We start from the raw sequence: 19,610 nt of genomic DNA, 5'->3' as shown, positions 1-19,610 counted from the left end.
GCCGTGTCCCCCGTTTCCTTCCCCAGCCCCCCTTCTCCAGCACCGTGGCTGTGGCTGTACCCTTGGGTGCTCCTGGGCCCTAGAGAAGCATCCTCCCTATCTTGACCCATGCGTGGTGTTCCCTGCTTCCTCCTCCCTGTCTGCTCCTAGATGGACTTGGGGGGCCCTACTTAAGCTGACAGCAGGTTCGTAGCCTCGGAGTCCCAGTCTGGGTAGATCTAAAAATCCAGCCTTGCTCACACTCAGCTACCAGGCTCATTCATGGGGCTTTGTGGCCTTACTCACCCCACTTCTGAAAAGCAAAGACCCAAGAACACCCACCTCACAGGGTCTCACGGGGATACAAGGTAGTGATGTCCGGAGGACCTTCACAGGCCATAGTGTATCCTCATCAACCTATAGGACATCGTAGGAATTTATCTCTGACGATGGAAAGAGTCCCTCATTCAGTAAGGCCTGTCAACATGCCCATCAAAGCAAGGCCCCAGCAAGGATGTTCTCTCAGGATTCTGACAGGATTCTAGCTTTAAGTCAACTTCTCAAGTTTCTGTCAATAGTGAGACTAAGACATGAACAGCCTCCAGCCTGTCCTGTTCTCTGGATGTTTCCGTTTTGTTGAGCTGACCTCATGCTCACAGATTTCTGTCATCCCTTTGTGCAGGAAGGAGACCTTTGTGACAGTCATTGTAGCTGTCCTGCCAGCCCTTGGTTCTGTTCACACTGGCTGTTTCTGGGTAGAATTTGATTTTATGGTGTTGGGTTTCTGTCTGTCTGATTTTGAAGAAGAGCAGCTGAGCTCCGAGGTCAGCCCTCGGACCAGCTCGTCTTGACCTTTCCCACTTCGGTCACTTGTGACCACCCACTGTCATCCTCTGACTCACATAACCCTGAGCCAGATGAAAGACGCAACAGCAAGAGATGACCACGGAAGCAACAGCAGCCATAGGCCAGTTTGAAGCAAAGAGCTTCCTCCAAAGGGAACTAAATCTGAACTCCTGATGCTCCGGGAAGGGAGTCGCTGGTTAAGCTGGGTGTGGGTCACAAGGCTGATGTCCACCTAGAACCACCAGGCAACTGTGAAAGCAAGAAAACCTGGTCGGAGAGACCACTGCCCGAGGCCAGCCGTGTGGCAGGGCCTGTGTCCAGGGCATCTCCAGCACACCCTCTCTTCCGAGGTACCACCAAGCCAGGCCCATGCGGATCAGCAGGTGTCTCCCTGTCATACAGTTCACTGTCTAGAACCTGACCCTGGAGAGGGCGCTGACCCTTTCCTTTGTGTCAGGACTGTGTCTGAGCCACCTGCTCCTCGGGAAGCGGGAGCTGGGCCAGTCTTAGTTGAGGGGCGTGGCAGCATTTGTTGTCACCTTGGCCCCTTGAAGTGTGAGGAAAGAGTCTGACCATGTTCCCTAACTTCTGACCCACGCCTGCACTTGCCAGGACAAGTTTCCGGAAGCTTTCTCCCTAGCCTTCAGCCATCCTTCAGGGTGGCTTCTCATCTTTCTTTGAAAAGGGTATTTCTCAAAAGACATACTTTCTGCTCTGCCAGACACTCCTGCAGCCAGGGATGAGCAGGGACTTTGATCCCGTGGGCGTCCTTTAAAGTTTGATCTTTTGATCTAATGTTTTGTTTCTCTGCTCTTAATGGCTTGCCTCGGAATTGCCTGAGTGGCATGTCAGGTAAGACAAACACTTTCTAAAGCAAAATCCATGTGCAAACGTTGCCACAGAATCCCTAAGCAGGTGCCATAAGTCACCCTTGAAAACTGGTGGGGGATTTGAGTGCAGGACATCTGCTCTCCTCTGCTTGTGATCATGACCCAGATGCCCCCAGAGTCCAGGGGACCCCTCACCACTCACCCTGCTCTATCACTGTCCTCTTGGTCTTTATAGAGAATAATAAGGAGCCTTTCCAGGGTATGCGCCACACGCTGTGGACTACAAGGAACTCACTCACTCATTCATTCATTCATTCATTCATTCATTCGTTCTGTCTCTCTCTCTCCCTCCTACCTCTCTCTCCCTCTCCCTCTGTACTCTCTCTGCTAGGATAACCCACTTCTCTGCTCTGGCTCCCCTGGACCACAGGCCTCTGAGCCAGGTTGAAGGGTGGCCCAGGGAGCAACCATAGCCTACTAAAAATTCATGTAATCTTACCCAGACTTCCTAGCAGGCAAAACCCTGAGTCGGGGTATCTAAGTTGTGTAGCTGAGGCGGCGGCAGCAGCTTGTCATATAAACTGTTCTCATCTTTGCCATCACACAAATAGAAGCTCCAGGCTCCTACATCCAATACATGTGAGACCCAGAGAACCAGAGCAGTACCAAACTGGAACCCAGCTTCCTAGGGTGGAAAGGACCACAGTGCTCATTAGAAATCCTGGCAATCCATGAAAACTAATCACTTGGATCCATGGACATTTTTATTCTGGGCCACTGTTGTTATAGCCGTGGGTTCTAGGCCAAGGCTTGACATTAATTTGGATTTGTTGGTGGCAAAGATCTCATGAATAATTTAAATTGGGATTCTGAGGATGCCTCCAGTTTTCAAGAGTCAGTCCTTAGGGTTTTAGGGAAGTTAATTAATCTTTATCCCTGGAAGAACACAGCCACTGTGACGGAGTTGTGGTGTGTTGTCTGCCTGTGTTTCTGGGTAACATTAAAATATACCATAAGCTGAGAAGTGCTCACAAACCAAAGAACTGGAAACTCCTGTGGCCAGAAACAGGGGAGACATTAGGTGGGCTTGGGGAGGTAGACTGTTATAAATTAATATTAGGATTTCTGCTTCCGGTCAACATGGAGTTATACAGATCAGATTTACCCTCCTGTTAAAAGCAGTTAAAAGGAGGAATGGGTGGGTGGAAGAGGAATTAATATGACACTAGACACTGGCAGTGACAGTTAGTGGTCCCTAAGAGGTGGCATGCAAGCAGGCAAAGGACCTGAATACACCGGGAGCATCTGTAGCCATGGCTTGTGGAAAACTGGCATGGACTGCAGCAGAGTCCCTGAGCGGAACGCACAGGGCGGAGGGGAGAGGGAGGCCAGGGCAGCTGCATCCCAGGACACAGCTCAGGACAGGAAGCCTGGGGTCTCTGTGCCCCACTGGGTATTGACCAGAACTCATGAGCACCTGTGCGGGAAGGATTCCCAGGGAACTGTGTTGGAGTGCTCACCCAGGGCCAGGTCGGTATTGTAGTACCCGGAAAACATACCGGTGTCAAGTAGAACACACAGCAAAATGTTAGCCCTGGACAGAGCCCTAGCAATGCGGAGAAGCAAGACCTCAGAGAATCACAGTCAGCTGCACTCCAAACACATAACACAAGTCATCCGTTAGGGGTGTGGCGAGGAGGAAAACCAATCCAGAGCCGACTCATCCTTCAAACTGGGCAGACAAGTTAGCACCCTGCGCATGTGCAGTCTGAAGCCACTGAAGATACTTTTAAAATGAGAAATCAGTGTCTATAGTGTCTGAAATGAAAAATACACAGGATAAGGTTGGCTGCAAATTAGACATCGCAAGAGGAAAATTAGTGAGTTTGAACAGTTATAGGCTAATCAAAATGAGACACAGAATGCTCAGAAATCTGTCTCAAGGGTGTTTTATAGGGGGACAGCCTGAGTGGCAGGCCAGCTCCTCATCAGTCTGTGGCTTTTATTCATTTTCATGCTCAAATAGAAAGGATAGTCGAGACTAACACAAGTGGGCGGGGCTGCCTCCCTGCAGGACTGTACCCTAAACCCCAAAACCAAGAAGTCCCTGGGGACCTGGTACCTCTAGAGCATACGAAACCCTGGCTTTGGTCCCAGCACTAAAAAAAAAAAGTGCTGCTCGGCCCACTTGGGTTTTTGACTGGGATCCTGACACATTCTGAAACGCACACAGGGCCAATTTCAGACAATTTCACCCAAGTAGGCTGTAAGAGGAAAAGAGCTGTGACTGTAACTGAGGGCCGTCTGCTAAGGCTGGAAAGTGTCTCCTGGGCTGCTTGGGTCAGGAGTGTAGGAAGGGCCCCAGGCTGGCCTGTTTATGCTGTGCATGAGGCTCAGCTCCCTGGCTGGCTCTGCAACTGGAGATGTAGGGCTGCACTTTCTGGGGGCGTCAGAGGGATGCTCCAGAGGGGTGGCGGGGCTTTCTGCACACGAGGCACCAGTGCCTCTCTGCTATAGCAGATCAAGACCAGTGATAGCCCAGGTGGAAACTCCCCAGACTGTGTCCACTGACGTGTTCTCCAAAGGAGGCTGTGCTGTCCGTTGGCACAGGCTGATTTTATCAAGTGAAGATCTAAGGTGGACATGCTGTGGAGTGTTAGGGCTTTTTACCATCCACTGAGTCCCTGCTTCAGAAGAAGAGTCACCACGTTTCTATAAGCCTAAAAAACGCCTTTGTAGTCATTAACTGTGTCTCTCCCTCCCTCCCTCCCTCCCTCCCTCCCTCCCTCCCTCCCTCCCTCCCTCCCTCCCTCCCTCCCTGCCTTCCTTCCTTCTCTCCCTCCCTCTCTCCTGGCCACACAAAATGGAGTGAGATTAGAAGAGCAGCTACCCCCACTCTGTGGGCATGGCCTTGGTGCTTCTCTGTGGGTGGGCACCAGAGTGGCCTTATTTCTGGTTTGTGCATGATGATTGGGTACAGTGTGGTTTTGGTGTGTGCACAGTGTGCAGCACCCGGGGTGAAAGGCTGTGGGGAGGGTGGCAGCGTGCGTGCGGGAGAAGAGGACTGTGTCCCTCTTCTCTCCTCTCCTTCTCTATTTCTTCCCTCCTTCTTTGGAGGGAGCCCCTCAGAAAGCTTTTGCATTTGGACTGGGGATGGGGGTGTGGACAGAACCTGGAGGCTTTTCTTTTGGATTCCATTCTGAGGCTCTCAAGAAGGCTGACCTTTAACCTTAGTAACATCAGTACTCTCACCTCTCCCCGACACTTCCCTTCAGCCAGGTCCCCTTGAGGACCCAGCAGCCAAAGGCCAAAGGTCAGCTCAGCCTCTGCCTATCATCGAGGAGGCCGAGAGGCCCAGAGGCGCTGGGCTTTGCTTTAGTTAATAACACACATGTGGAGGCCACTTTAACCCTTGGCCAGCAAGTCCTTTCCCGTGGGTCAGCTTGGGGTTTCCCAGGCCCCACCCCACCTCCACCCACATAGTTCCTTATCTCCCTCAGCCATGTGCCGGCTGTCCTGCAGACAGCCTCCCTCAAGGCACCGCCAAAGAAAGTCCTCAGAGTGTGGTCCTGGCGGAGGGAGGGAGGGTAAGCCAATAGGGCTGCTCACTGGGGTGATCCTTCAGATGCTTCTAAAGAGGCCGTCAGCATTTGATCAAGACCCGTGACCAAAATCACAGGCGTGTGGGAATTCCTGCGATCCAGCACTCAGGGCCAGGCTTAAATTCTGACTAAAAGATGCCTGACGACTTTAATCATGAAGCCAAAATATACTTTGATTCCAGTTTTCCTTTTTGTTTTATTTTCCTCCCAGTTTTGATAATGGGAAAGAATTTCAGTGCCCCTCAGAGAAAGACGTTCAAGGTGAAGTCTGGAGGACAGAGGAAGGCTGAAGAGGACCTGAGTCACTGTGGGCTTGGGTGCCTTCCCAGGCTCCTTTTTTGGTGCCTGCCCAAGTCTCCAGCTGGTTTCTGAGCAGGTCCCCTAAATGAGGACGAGCCTCAAGGAGGTGCCTGCCTGCCTGCCTGCCACTGCACCCAGGAAGCAGGCAGGCACTCCCTGGGCCCATGCATCTCTGCCTCCGGCTTCCTTGGCTGTGTACCTGCCCACTGGCCTGGAGCAGCACCTCACCAGCCTCCCTTAGTAGAGACTCTGGCCTGGCGCACACTGAGGAGGGCAGGACATGGCCTCAGCCACCAGCTTGGCCACTGTGGCCTCCTCTCCTGTCCCTCTGACCCCAAGACCTCCTGTTTTGCATTAAAATCCCAAGAGAGTTTTGTGCACGTAGACTCCTCAAAGAAGTTTGGGGACCAGGCCACCCTATACTGTCCCCTCTGTCCCCCTTCCTTACCTGTGGGTGTCATGCACTCCTGTAGCAAAGGTGTTTCTGCTCAAATTAGGAGCAAACGCCACAGCTGGTCATTCCCTCTATCCTGTCACCCATTGTAAGGTGGCTCAGAAGGTTCATGACTCACTGGCGTAACAATTTTGTGACGTATTAAGAAGTGATCACCTACCGAAATGTCCATGTAGTGAGTCTATTGAGAATATTATGAAGATGGTCAGTTAGCTGATGCCCTCTGTGCTCCACACTTCCAATCTTCAAGTGCATGCTCCATGGCCTACCCTGGCCTCATCTGCAGAGTACAGAGCTACTTCAGTTCTCATGGAAATGGAGTGTTCTGGCTTATAGACGGCAAAGGAGTCAGGTTTCTTTCCCCTACCCAAGGACTGTTTAGATATTTAACCCCACAAGAGAAAGAGCTGTAAGATGTTTGGTGAGTTCATCCAACCAGACCACATCCCATATCTGCACAGAGGCACTCTGATCTCAGTCCGGTTGACATCTGCAGGACTCCTGAAGATCCCTGAAGAGCTGTTCACATGTGCTCACCTCACATGTGGTGTGCCCTTCCTGCCCATTCTGATACACTGAGGGCCTTGGACTGGAGGAGTCACTGGAGCCTTGAGCTTGGAGTCTCCATACTTGCTGCAGATGCTTGTGGGGACTCACACTGTGACTGGGGTAGAAGACTTTGTACAGATTTTCCCCTCATGAGCAGTGGCTGACCAGCACAGAACCGTTAAAGTGGCCAACACTGCTTAATGTCTTCTGTGGCGATATATTGTGTACTCTGATGAGATTTGCCTGAAGCTCAGAGGTGAAGAGCACGGACTGTTTTTCCGGAGGTCCTGAGTTCAATTCCCAGCAACCACATGGTGGCTCACAACCATCTGTAATGAGATCTGGTGCCCTCTTCTGGCCTGCAGTCATACATGGTGTATACATAATAAATAAATAAATAAATAAATTTTAAAAAATCTTTTTAAAAAATTGCCTGAAGATCAGAGAGACAAAGGAACAAGCTACCTCTTACCTCTAGAACTGAAAAGCTTTCCTCAGCCAGAAGACTTTAGTTCCTGTCTCCTCACGCCTTATATATCTTTCTCCGCCCAGCCATTAAAGGCATGTGTGCTTCCCAAGTACTGGGATTAAAGGTGTGTGCCACCACTGCCTGGCTCTGTTTCTCTCCTAGACTGAGTCAATCTCATTTGTATACAAATTGTGTATATCGATACAAATTTGAGATTAATTTTGTTAGAAAATACTGTACATATATTTTAATCTTGTTCAAGGTATTGTACCTATACAACTCATTTAACAATGTAATGCAATTTTCTAGTACTTGAATGTTATTATTACCAACCAATTAGGATATAAAGAAATGAAAGGTAGCAGTTAGTCATTACAATCAAACTTGTAGTCATGTTAGGTATGTTTTCAGGGTCAAACAGAGATATATTTTAGCTGACAGGTCATCTTCAAACACTTCAGAAATCTATAGAATATGGCATTTAAGATGTTTTAATAACAGATTTTTTTTTGACAATGAGACATGTCTGCTCCTGTCAGCACCAATCTATTTCAGAGAAGATGATGGGTACTGAAGAAACTCCATGTGCAGTTTACTTTCTTTGTGGCAAGTTAGCCACTGGGCAAGAAATGCCTTTGCCTCAACAGTTGACAGTATGCTGTCCAAATGGACAAGCAGGACACAAAAGAAAGGACTGCTGAACTTTGCCAAGACAAAGTAGGACAGTCATTCAGAAAATCCTGCTTACAGAAAAGTCTGTCAGATATGCTAAGCCTGTAGGCCGAAGATGGATGCTCCAATGTTGCAGAGGAACCTTGGGTGACTGTCCAGGCAGTCAGCTGTTTCTGTCATTTCTCACCTTTTTTGGAAGTCGCTTGTTTACACTTCCTGGTTACTCAGTAAATAGTATTTCCTTCTCAGGTCTCTGAGGGAGTTAAAGACTAGATATAGTTTTCCTTGTTAGCAAATTCAGAAAAGAAACTTACTAAAGAGGTGTAAAGTGTATAAGTTTGTAAGATATCAAAAGACAGTTTTAGGTTGATAATACAAGTTAGGATAGAACATGAATTAGGTACAACATTTTAGACTCACCAAAATAGGATAAATAATGTAGTATTTTCTCTGAATGTGTCAAATATTAATAGACTGGGCATTGTTAATGTGATTCTTGACTGTATATATTGTATATACTTATTGTACTTATTGTATATGTTAGTTATAACCTTCTTTTGTTATTTTAGACAAAAAAGGAGAAATGTGGTGATATATTGTGTACTCTAATAAAGCTTGCCTGAGGATCAGAGGACAGAGCCAGCCACTAGATTAGACATAGAGGCCAGACAGTGGTGGCACACACACCCTTAATCCTATCACTTGGGAGGCAGAGATCCATCTGGACCTCTGTGAGTTCAAGGCCACACTGGGCTACATGAGACTGATGCAGTCTAGGAGAGAAACAGAGCCAGGCAGTGGTGGCACACACCTTTAATCCCAGTACTTGGGAAGCACACACGCCTTTAATGTCTGGGTGGAGAAAGGTATATAAGGCGTGAGACAGGAACTAGAAGTCTTTCAGCTGAGGAAAGCTTTTCAGGCTGAGGAGTCCTAGAGGTAAGACATGGCAGGGCTTGTTCCTTTGTCTCTCTGATCTTCAGGCAAATTTTATCGGAGTACACAATATATCACCACATGTTCCCTTTGTAAAAGAGGTGAGGGAGGCTGTGACGTTATCTTAGCCTGTCAACCTGACATAGCTCCACTTAGCTTTCCTCCCTCCACAGGTGAGTCCAGAGAAGTGGCAGAAGATGGCAGTCATGTCACTCTCCCCTCCAAGTCTCCTCCCTCTTGCCCTCCCCACATATACATGCGCACACACGTATACATACATGTGCATACACACATTACATACATATACACACATGCACACATGCACAAACAAGTAGACGGACATATACACACACACATTCACACATATCCCCCTGACTGAGCATAGTGTCAGTACCTTCCCTGCCGTAGGCCAGCTTGCTGTGACACCACAGCTCGAGCGTATAGCGTCTACTCAGTGGCACCTCGCTGCTTCTGACCCAGGCCTCACACTTGCCAGGTCACATGATGGCTACTACCTGGAATGTTCTCTCTAGCGAGGAACCACTGCAGCCACATCCCCTGCCACCTGCTGTTGCCTTGGAGACGCCCGCTTCTGTTTCTAAGTGCTTACTTTAGGTCTCTTGGCAAATGTGCACCCTGACGGTACACTTCACTAGAACTGTGTCTGGGTAGGCTCTAGTTCATGCCTAATCCCACAAGAGGTTCACATCTCCCATGTCTTGCCAATTAAACCTGTTTCTTCCTCACTTATGTTTGGGCTGGCTGTTGTAGGTCGTTAGTTCAATCAGGCCTAAAAGGTTTCCCTAACCAGCTCTCTTACATTCAACATACCGGATTCAGTGGCTGGAAATGGATGTAATTATGAAGAGTTTCTAAGCAATAGGGCATTTTTACCTGCCCTGCGGGGAGCCGAGAGAGCTGGCGGGACTCACGTGCGAGAGGAAGCAACTATGGATAAATTTCATCTAGAAAATAATTGTGTCTTATGGGGTGAGAAAGGAAAACACTGAAACCCTCATCTCGCCACCGTGGCCTCTGGCTGGGCAGGTTCAGTGTAGGTGTGAGGGAAGAGAGGTGACCAGTTAGGCCGAGGCGCGGACAGGCCAGGAGGGGGAAGGGCAGGCTGAAGAGGAGTGAAGGCCACCAGCACCAGTGCCTAGCTGAGGCCGGCTCTCCTGGCCTGCCACCTGCACCCCTCTGCATGATCCCTTCCCACATCTGGATCCCTTCCCACAGCTGGAAGGATGTGTGGGGACGGGCTGTGCGCTGTGTCCCCTTTGACCCCAGTGCCAGCAGCTGCTGTCTTGAAGTCCACGGACCTCTTAACCCTCCCCCTCTCATGACCCCGCTCTGCCCATGTCAGATCTCACACGAGGGAGAAAAAGAAGCACCACAGTTGTCTTTCTGAGGCCAACTAGCTTCACCCGACATTCTCTGCAGAGGACACCACTCCCTCTTCCTCTCGGCCGTCTGCGCTGGTCCATTTCCTGCTGCTGTGAACGGCAGCAGTAACCGTGGCCACGCACGTTCTCTGTGGCGTGCTGACTAGGACGCCGGTGGGTGCTGCACCTGGGGTGGTTTGTGGGTCATGTGGTGATTTTCATTTCAGGTTCATGAGGAACTCTGCACTAATTCCCACAATGGCGGTTCCAGTTTACATTCCCACTAACAGAGCTAAAGATTCCTCTTTCCACACCTTTTTGTTTTCTTTTTTTTTAATTTTAATTTATGTATATGGGTGTTTTGCCTATATGTATATATATGGACCATGTATGTGCAGTCCCCAAAAAGGCCAGAAGTGGGCACCAGATCCCCTGGAACTGGAGTTACAGATGGTTTTGAACTGCTGTGTGGGCTGAGAATCGAACCTGGATCCTCTGGAAAGGCAGCCAGCGCTCTTGACTACTGAACCCTTGCTTGTTTTCTTGATGCTTGACATTCTGGTTGGGGTAAGATGGAATTTCAGTGCAGTCTGACTTCGTATCTCTGCTGGCTGAGGTGTGCAGACTGTTCCCAGTGTGTACTGGTTGTTTATATTCCTCCTGAGACCTGCCTGTTCATTCTCCTGTCTGCTCACTCACTGGTCAGGTTGTGGGGGTGAATAAGAACGGATCCATAGGCTCCTGTACTTGAATGCCTGGGGAGTGGCGTTAGGAGGCGTGGCCTTGTTGGAGGAAATGTGTCACTGGGGATGGGCTTTGAGGTTTCTTTCAAATGCTCAAGCCAGTGGCTCTCGCTCTCTCCCTGCTACCTGTGGATCTGGATGAAGAACTCCCAGTTACTTCTCCAGCACCATGTCTGCCTGTGCCACCATGCTTCCTGCCATAATGATAATGGACTGAACCTCTGAAACTGTAAGTCAGCCTCAATTAAATGTTCTTTCTAAGAGTCACTGTGGTCATGAGGTCTCTTCATAGCAACAGAACACTGACTAAGACAGTCGATTTGCCTTTGAGACATCTCTGGACTTCTTTCAGCACATCCCCTTGTTTAGGGGCCCAACATGCCTTGGCGAGGAAGATAAAACTCTCCAGGGACTGTGGAAACCCCCCCCCACACACACTACCTCCGATGCAGGTTAGCTGCTGAAGACTGTGAAAATTCTCCATCCATCCATCTGGGATGCGCTCAGTCAGCACCCAGGGATTCGGAAGAACTCAAGAGCCTTCACCCAGCAGTGTGGGTGAACACAAGGTGAGATCTTAGCAGCTGTCAGAGAGAGAAGCTTCTGGAAAGATCCAGAATGGACCCCACAACATATGATGGGGGGCAGGAGAGGAACTGGTCCATGTACCCCATGACACATGATGGGGGGCAGGAGCAGGACTGGTCCATGCCATCACACCAGCTGGCTCTCCTCAGATCTGGCCTGGCATGAGACGGCAGAAGGAAGCAGTCTAGAGAAATGGCTTTGAAGAAACCCGAAAATGCAGCCGAGAAGACAAAGGATATGTAAAGAGGCCCGTGTGAGGGCTGAATGGAGAGATTTGTTTTTGAAATTTAACTCTGTGAAGTAGAGTTGTCATAGTTACCTGCTTGTTTTTGCTTGTACCTGTGAGATCTGAAGCCACAGAATTAAAAATAATCCTCCTCGTGTGATGCATGCATCTGGAACAAGTGCTAGGAACACGTGGGCTGCCCGGTGCGTCCTGCCTGTCAGCGCGTCCTGCCTGTCAGCACTGCCCGGGCCTGTCAGAGATGCTCAAGTGCCTTGCCTTTGTTTTTGTCACACAAGATCCCCAAAGATATTAGCAATCATAAACAAACACTAGGCAAGGGCCTGTCCACACGAGACTGTTACAGCAGGTGTGCATGCATGTGTACACACACACACACACACACACACACACACACACACACACACACACAAGGCTGGGTGGGAGCAGTTTGCTCTCAACCTTCGTGAGGGCTTCATGAAGGAATCATGTTTATGGACACAAATTCCTGAGGCCTGTGAAGATGGGCAGCATAATCCATTCTGATACACAGGCTTGGATCTGTCTCTGACCGGCAAATCAGTCCTCTGCTCTCACAGCCTTGGCTGCGTGCGGAAAAGCCTGGCCATCTTCAAGGTCCTGCCATTACTGAATGCCTAGAATGGTTTCTCATGCTGGGCTGCTGTGGTGGGAAGTTGGAGTCTAGATCAGAGAAGCAGAATCTCCTGAAGGGTAGTCTGTACAGACACTAGCCGGCAGTTGTGAGACTGGAACCTGAGGGTCACTCTATAGGACAGCGATGTCTCACCAACACTGGGTTATGTCAAGTGGTTTGTGCATACTGGCTTGATGGATGCTGCCTCAGTGAGCCATAGTGGAAGGCTGAGGAGTCAGCCAAAGCATGTTTCCAGGTTTTATGTGTTTATAGACTGTGTATGTATACCTATGTATATGTGTGTATGTACATACACATAAACATATATGTATATGCATGTTCACACACACACACACACACACACACAGCTCCAGAATTACTTCTGAACTCTTGGTTAATTTTAGTTGTCAACTTGACACCACCTAGAGTCACCTCGGAGAGTCTCAGTGAAGGACTGCCTACATTTGCTTGACCTGTGAGCTTGTCTGTGGGAATTGTCTTAATTAAGTCAGCTGATGTGGGAAACCCCGCCCACTCTGGCAGTACCATTTCCTAACCAGGGCATTCTCCATTGTTTAGGAACAGGTACCTTGAGCCAGGCACTGGCTGCCAAGCAAGCAAGCAAGCATGCATCCTTTTTTTTTTTTTCTGCTCTTGACCGTGGATGCGATATGACTTGATGTTTGAAGTTCCTGCCCTGCCTTCACCACAGTGATGGACTGTAGCCTTGAATTGTAAGCTGAAATATCCCCCCTTCTCCCCAGAACTGCTTTTTGTCAGTTTTATCACAGCCACAGAAATGAAACTGGATAAAACTGATCTAATACTGAGCTCAAATTCCCCAACTCTAATGAATGGGTGAGCTTAGTGTATTCAGTGGAATTTTTGTTTCTGTTTTGATGTGATGGTACCAAATGCTACCAGTCACCTTACCAATGTGAAGTCCTGACTGGCATGCTGGACCTGCCTGATGGCTCAAGTTGAAAATAAGCTGAGAAATGGGCTCCTGCCATGTGACGTTGTGAATACTGAATGCCTCTGGGTAGGAGTGCTCATAGCCGGGCATCTCCATTAGCTCCCTCTGAAGGGCTCTTCCCAAAGTCTTTGTCAGCCTCCCAGTGAACAAGTGCCAGCTCACCTCCCATCCAGAAGGGCAACATGTTTTTCCAGGTCTGTTTGCACAGAACAGACCCAGCTCCAAAAGTGAGTGACTGTGAGAGACTCAGTTTGGGTTTTGGTGAAACTGAAGTATTGAGAAAGACAGTCAAAAGAGAACAAACCTCTTCTCCAAAAGGCTTGTCCTCAGGCTCCGCTCCACACCCTGCTGTGGCTGGAGAGACCACTCCTGGGGACCAAGGAACCACAACTCACACCTAAGTGTCCTTGACTTCTTCACCCACCCCCTCCTTACTATTGCAAGGTCACTCCAGCCCGAGGGGATCTTAAAACCGGGCAGCATGGCTCTTCAAACTATTGTTCCCCCAAGGTTCCTTTCCAGTTAGTTATCTATGTCTGAAGAAATTCTTCCCGGGATTCCCATCATAATTTGGTTAAACAGTTTGGAGGCTGGCGGTGTGGTATGTTGCTGGGCCATTTTAAACCTCTTTTAGAAACTCTCTTGCTGTGTGTAAGTTGTCTGCTCTGTGGGGTCCTTCTTATTTGATTGTTGACTCGAGGTGCTGTTCTCCTGTCCGGCTTTCTTTAGTCTACTACAACATGTGTCACGTTGTGTCTCAGTGGATGTCTTCTGCCCTTTCCCGTGTCTCTGCTAGCTTCAGTGGTAGACCGGGATCATAGAATACTTTCACAGGAGGTTGGAGAGATGGCTCAGCAGTTAAGAGCTCTCCATACTCTTCCAGAGGACTGGCGTCCAGTTCACAGCACCTATGGTGGACGGCTCAACAGCCACCTGAAATGCCAGTTCCAGGAGACCAAGGGCCATCTCTGCAGGCACCAGCACCCATGAACACAAACCTGCTTGTTTTGAAAAAGGGCCTGAGGTAGCCTAGGCTAACCTTGAACTCTGTACCTCATAAGTGGTGTGCTACAGGCCTGTGCCACATGCCTGGCTGGGTTATGGGATACCTGGGTGTGAAATGGGGGATTGTCAAGGTGGGTATCACCTCTGTTTTTGCCACAGCTGGGACATCTACAGCTGTTTTCACACACTCTTTCTCCATCCTCCTATTCTGCAGCTCCAGCAGCACAGACTCTTCACTGCTCCATCTCCAATCCTGCTCACATGAACACCTCTTTTCTGTTTGAAGAACTGATGGGTCTCTGCTCACGTCGTCACTGACATCCCATTTTACTCCTGAGCCAGTCCTGTGCGGGCGTGTTGGTTGGCTCTTTCCTTTAGTGCTAAAATGTGTGTGTGTGTGTGTGTATGTGTGGTGTGTGTGTGTGTGGGACGTGTGTGTGTGGTACGTGTGTGTGTGTGTGGTGTGTGTGTGGTGTGTGTGTGTGTGTGGTGTGTGTGTGTGTGGTATGTGTGTGTGTGGTGTGTGTGTGTGTGTGGTGTGGTGTGTGTGTGTGTGTGTGATGTGTGTGTATGTGTATGTGTGTTTGTGTGTGTGTATATGTGGTGTGTGTGTGTGTTTGTGTGTGTGTGTGTGTGTGTGTGTGTGTGTGTGTGGTGGGAACCCGTTCTCTGCTACCATTTGTCTCCTCCTTCCATCTTACCTGTTTCTAGAGTGTTAAGTGGTTGCCAGTTCAGACTTAGTCAGATGAGCTGAAGGCTTGTGTCACAGTAACCCTGTTTCACCACTGTGTCTTCTTTGTTTGAGACAGTGTCTCGCCACAGAGCTCTGGCTAGCCTTGGAACTTGCTACACAGCCCAGGCTGGCCTGAACTCAAGAGTTTCGCCTGCTTCTGCCTTCCAAGTGCTGGCATAAAAGGTGTATCCACCATGCCCAGCCATGATTATTTACTCCAAAGCAAGTTTAGATTTTCCTAAATGCTTGCATGCTAATTTCAAATTGCATCTTGGTCATTTAAAATGTCATGTTATGCAGTTGTGTATGGTTGGAAACCCACTGGCAATACTATTTTTGTTTTGGCAGCAGAAATTGCTCTGTAGATTCAACCACAAGTTGAGACTCCTGCTTTAGACCTGGGCCAAAAGGTTCCCAAGTGCCGTGTGACTGTATCTGGTGTGTCCCTGCCCCAGCGCTCAGGCTGGCATGTAAGGAGGTCTGGGATGCTGTGCCGGATCATCCCATGTCTGCAGTCAGGTGGGGTAAAGGGAGCTCAGGCATCTGTCCACGGTGCTGTGGGCTTGCCTTCCCGGGCCTCTCCCAGATGAGTATCACCCTGGGGTCTTTCACTTTCTGTCACATCAGAACCCAGTGTTGTTAGAGCAGAGGAAGGTTTCGAGTGCAGACTCCAGTTACCAGCTGCTCTTACAGCCACTGAGGGGCCACAGGATCGCCTGCCGCTTAGGACACACCAGAAAGGAAGCTAAGGAGTGGAACCCGTACACCCTGGGAGCTTGAGCAATCTCCCCTTCCCATGTCTCTGGTGAGAATCTCCTGGAGCTCTGTCCACTTCCGTGAACTTCTGGAGATGAGGCTTGTGGAGTTCAAAGTGGCCACGCCCAGCAAAGCAGGTGCAGCACAGCTCAGCCATGTACGGCCGTCTCCCCATCCTGGCCTGCTGCTCGTGACTGGACAGCCCGCTTGAGCTGGCCACACCCTGCTCGGGCTTGGCAGCTACGCTCAGGGAGACAGAATGGGTGGCATGTCGGTTCTCTATCTCACCCAGCAGCTCTGGAACGTTCCATAGCTGCAACATTTAATGTACTGTCCTTACAAGACAGCAACTGCTATTCAAGTTCAGGAGTGCCTCAAATCTCAGATTTCAATGAATTCTTTTAGCTTGCTTTAAAAATGGTGGTATTTCTCCCACTTCCCTCCAGCTTCTCCCACATCCCCCAACACGTCCCCTGCCCAACTCTGTCCTTTTAAAAACCCATTAGGTCCAGTTAGTGCTGCCCATGTGCAGATCATCCACTGGGTCATGGGAAACTGACCAGTGGGGACACAGAATGCTTCTCCCTCCCCCAGCAGCTGTCACCTGCCAACCCCCAGCACAAGAGGCCCTATGTCCAGATGACAGCTCTTCCCAGCCCTCCTCCTCCCTGAACCTTTAGTGTGTGTTTGGAGATGAAGGTGGGCACCGACAAAGATGTCACATTTAGATTGGAGCATCCAGGCTCTTGTTCTCAGTGCATGGATCAGTTATCTCTTCAGTGATGGCTGCACACAGCAGAAAGCAGTTCCTCTGACCAAGGTGACTTCTCGTGTCTGGGCCGGATCCAGTCCACCTTCAGCTTTCTTTATGCCTGTGCTCATGGAGCAACTATGGGTGTTACCGTGGTCCATTCCCTTGGCCACTTAATTGTCCCTGTAGTTAAGTTCCCATTTGTGCCTCCTAAGCAGTCATCTCGCTGCAGTTTGTGGGGTGATTTCCCAGAAGTAGCGCCTCTGCATGCATCCCTGTGTGTGCACCGTGTCTGCATGCCCCTGTGAGGGGCTGGGGAAGAGGAGGGAACGGCCCGACAGCTGCCATTTTCAGACAGCTGTCTGTGTGCAGTTCCTGTAAGTCTCAGGTCTTTGCAGGAATCAGTCAATGGCAGTTGAACTGACAGCTTGTTCCTGGCACACCTATGTTCAGACCTAACTGTTCATTCGATTTCTTCCTGAGAATGAGGGATGCTAACCCTGCCTTAGTCGCTATGATCAAGTGGGAAAACATGGAATTCTTGAGCAGTGGGGCTGACCTGAGGCCAGCCAGCGTCAGCTCCATGGAGATGGGAGCAAGGCCGTCTTGATCACGAACCTGATGATGTTACCTAGAACACGGGCAGTATGCTGACCTTGCACGCTATGGGGCATGTGTGATTCACCCAGCAGGGACAGTCAGGGAGGGAGCAGCTGACTGCTGTCTTCTCCTCCCCTCGCAGCTCACCTCCAATGAGAAGCACCTGGAAAGCCTCAAGAACACTGGCAGCCTCCTGCGGGCCCTGGAACACCTGGCTCCAGCTCACAGGTATGCGGCGTCAAGTGACTGCCCAGGTCGGCAAACACTCTCAACCACTTCTGTCCCCATGTCCTCCTGTTATCAAGGGCCACCACCTTCCCCACTGTCAGAACACACGCCAGCCTGCTGGCGGGAGAGCGTGGCAGTCAGCAGCAGTCTCGGCCCTGACCAGGGCCGAAGCACCAGGCTGCCTTCCTCAGCCCATCTTTAGAGCCACACCCAGCAGTGGCAGTGTGGGGCTGCCCTGCCTCCTAGGTCTCACTGGGCAGTTTATTGAGACTATCTGGGGAGTGAGGCCCACTGACTAAGGGTTGGCCTATCAGCCAAGGAGTAGGTCACATACACTGAAGACAGGCATGGTATCCCAAGAGGAAGGCACTTGCTGGACTGATAGCCAAGAGTGACAGGAACCCAATCTAGAAAGCAGGGCTATGGTTTACAGTTCCACCCATCAGTTCAGTGCTGCAGCCTGGCCAGGATAAGGCAGTGACCAGAGCCCAGGGAGATAGCTCTGGTCCCTGCATTCCCTACCCTGGGGATGAACCACCTCCTAAGGGGAGACCAACCTTCAAAGGTATCTGGCATTTCCTGTGGTTGTTTCAGAAATAGTGTCTGGGACTTGGGATCCCCTTGAAGGAAACTGGCTGAAGCCCTGCAAGGGTGATGCCATCCAGCAGCTCACACTGCAGTCCTGACAGGTTAGAGAAGCTGGCTTGGATGGTGGGGCCCTCCTCATCTGCTGGGACCCACTGTGTGAGGTACAGGCCAGGAACACCACTCAGTGCTCAGGGTGGCCGGACCCGTAAACCAGGAGGTCCTTCCTCCTTCCTGCCAGCCATCTGGGCCTTCACACCTGCTGAGGCTGTTTGCCCAAGAGACTAAAGGTAGCTTATTTTTGTGCTGGACTTCAATTTGGATCAAATGAGTCCAAAGGAGGCTTAGTGTTCAAGGCTTGTGCCCTCTCCGCCCACACCCGGATACAGGCAGTGTGGCCATGTCTGTCTGGGTTAGTTCAGATGTCCCCACCTGCAAGGACTGGGTAAGTGGGTGGGTGGCACTGCTTTGTGTAGATCTATCCCTCCTGGGAGGCTGACCTTCCATCCATGCCAGCCCCTCTGGGGCGTTGGTGGGCAGCGTGGCCCCACAGGACTGGCCTGGGCCCTGCCAGAGGCAGGCCAAGTTCAAAGACATTCCACCCCCCTCAGGGCCTTTGATGCACAGAGCAGGAATGCAGGGCACTGCCTCCGGTGGCAGCCTGTCCACGGCCTGCAGCTTTCAGCGGGACCCCACCCACTCGTTTATTTGCTAACAGCTCTGTTTCCTTGCCTGAGAGCCACCCCCGCCTAATCGTTCTCTTCAAGGGGCTGTCCGGAGTGTCGTGCTTCTCTTTGCTCACAGCCTGGTTTACATTGTCTCAACCCGAACAGTTTCTTTTAAGTTCCTAATTGTCCACTTGCTATTCCTAAGCATCGTCCCACAGTTCCTGGTGGACAAGGCCCACGGTGGCCAAGAGCTACCAGTGCAGAGCAGGGAGGGCAGAGTGGGTGTGGAGAAGCTTGGGCTCGGGGGGCAGGCTGGCTGTCTGTCCAGTCTGGCAGGTGGTGCCCAGGGCCTGAGGTGTGCACAGCTGAGAGGCACTGGATCAGCTGGGACTGTGGCACGGAGGCTCTCAATGTGGGCTTTTCTGAGAAGCAGCTGGTCTTTCAGGTAGGTGAGCTCAAGAGGCCCCCCCTGTTAAAGGGGCCTTTGACCCACATGTGCCTGTTCAACATCACCTCTTTGCTCTTCCACAGCTCGCCTGTCGATAGCGCCGTGGCTTCCTTGGCCCTAGAACTCCTCCAAGCTGTTGGGCACTAGACAAGGCCACCCAGGGGCTCCCGTCAGTTGCACTGTGAGGTCACATCCCACACATTCCTCCTTTCCACCAGCCTCAAGTGGAGCTAATAAAATCGCTGGGCCACAACCTGATGCCTCAAGTCCTCTCTGACTGGGATGACTGTCCTCATCTTCCCTATGCAGAGGCCAAGCGAGCCTTGCCTCAAGTGAGCCACAGACCTCTGCAAAGCAGCTCCTGAGCAGACTTCAGCCTCACCACTCTGGTGTTCTATGGCCACTTCTTTTTCCTTTTCAGGGACATGATCCCAAGAATTCTAGGGAGGCCTGGGTGAGACACATGCACAGCAAGTTCAGTGTGCGAGCAGGAGTGCGGAACACTGGAGTGAGTCTACCCAGCTAGAGGGGATGGCAGTGTCAAGGCAGACTTGCTACCCCCACCCCCCACCCCATAACCTCAGACTTTACCATTTCTGCCAAGTGCTAAGAGTCAAGTCTGGTGGACGCTG

General features: G+C 50.6%; 1 protein-coding gene across 10 annotated transcripts in view; it reads left to right on the top strand.

Annotated features, from left to right (window-relative positions):
* Positions 1 to 19,231, top strand: part of Ulk4 (unc-51 like kinase 4) — a 307,398-nt gene extending 288,167 nt beyond the window's left edge. For all 10 annotated transcript variants that reach the window (XM_076577412.1, XM_076577414.1, XM_076577409.1 and 7 more), the window contains 2 exons: positions 17,192 to 17,277; positions 19,062 to 19,231. In XM_076577412.1, the coding sequence (XP_076433527.1) occupies positions 17,192 to 17,277; positions 19,062 to 19,125 (150 nt within the window). In that variant the 3' untranslated portion in view covers positions 19,126 to 19,231. The remainder of the gene's footprint in view (positions 1 to 17,191; positions 17,278 to 19,061) is intronic.
* Positions 19,232 to 19,610: the final 379 nt, after the last annotated feature.

This window comes from Peromyscus maniculatus, chromosome 7 (assembly GCF_049852395.1).
Source record: "Peromyscus maniculatus bairdii isolate BWxNUB_F1_BW_parent chromosome 7, HU_Pman_BW_mat_3.1, whole genome shotgun sequence".
NCBI classification, from domain to species: Eukaryota; Metazoa; Chordata; class Mammalia; order Rodentia; family Cricetidae; genus Peromyscus; species Peromyscus maniculatus.
This window is presented reverse-complemented; position numbering and strand designations above follow the sequence as displayed.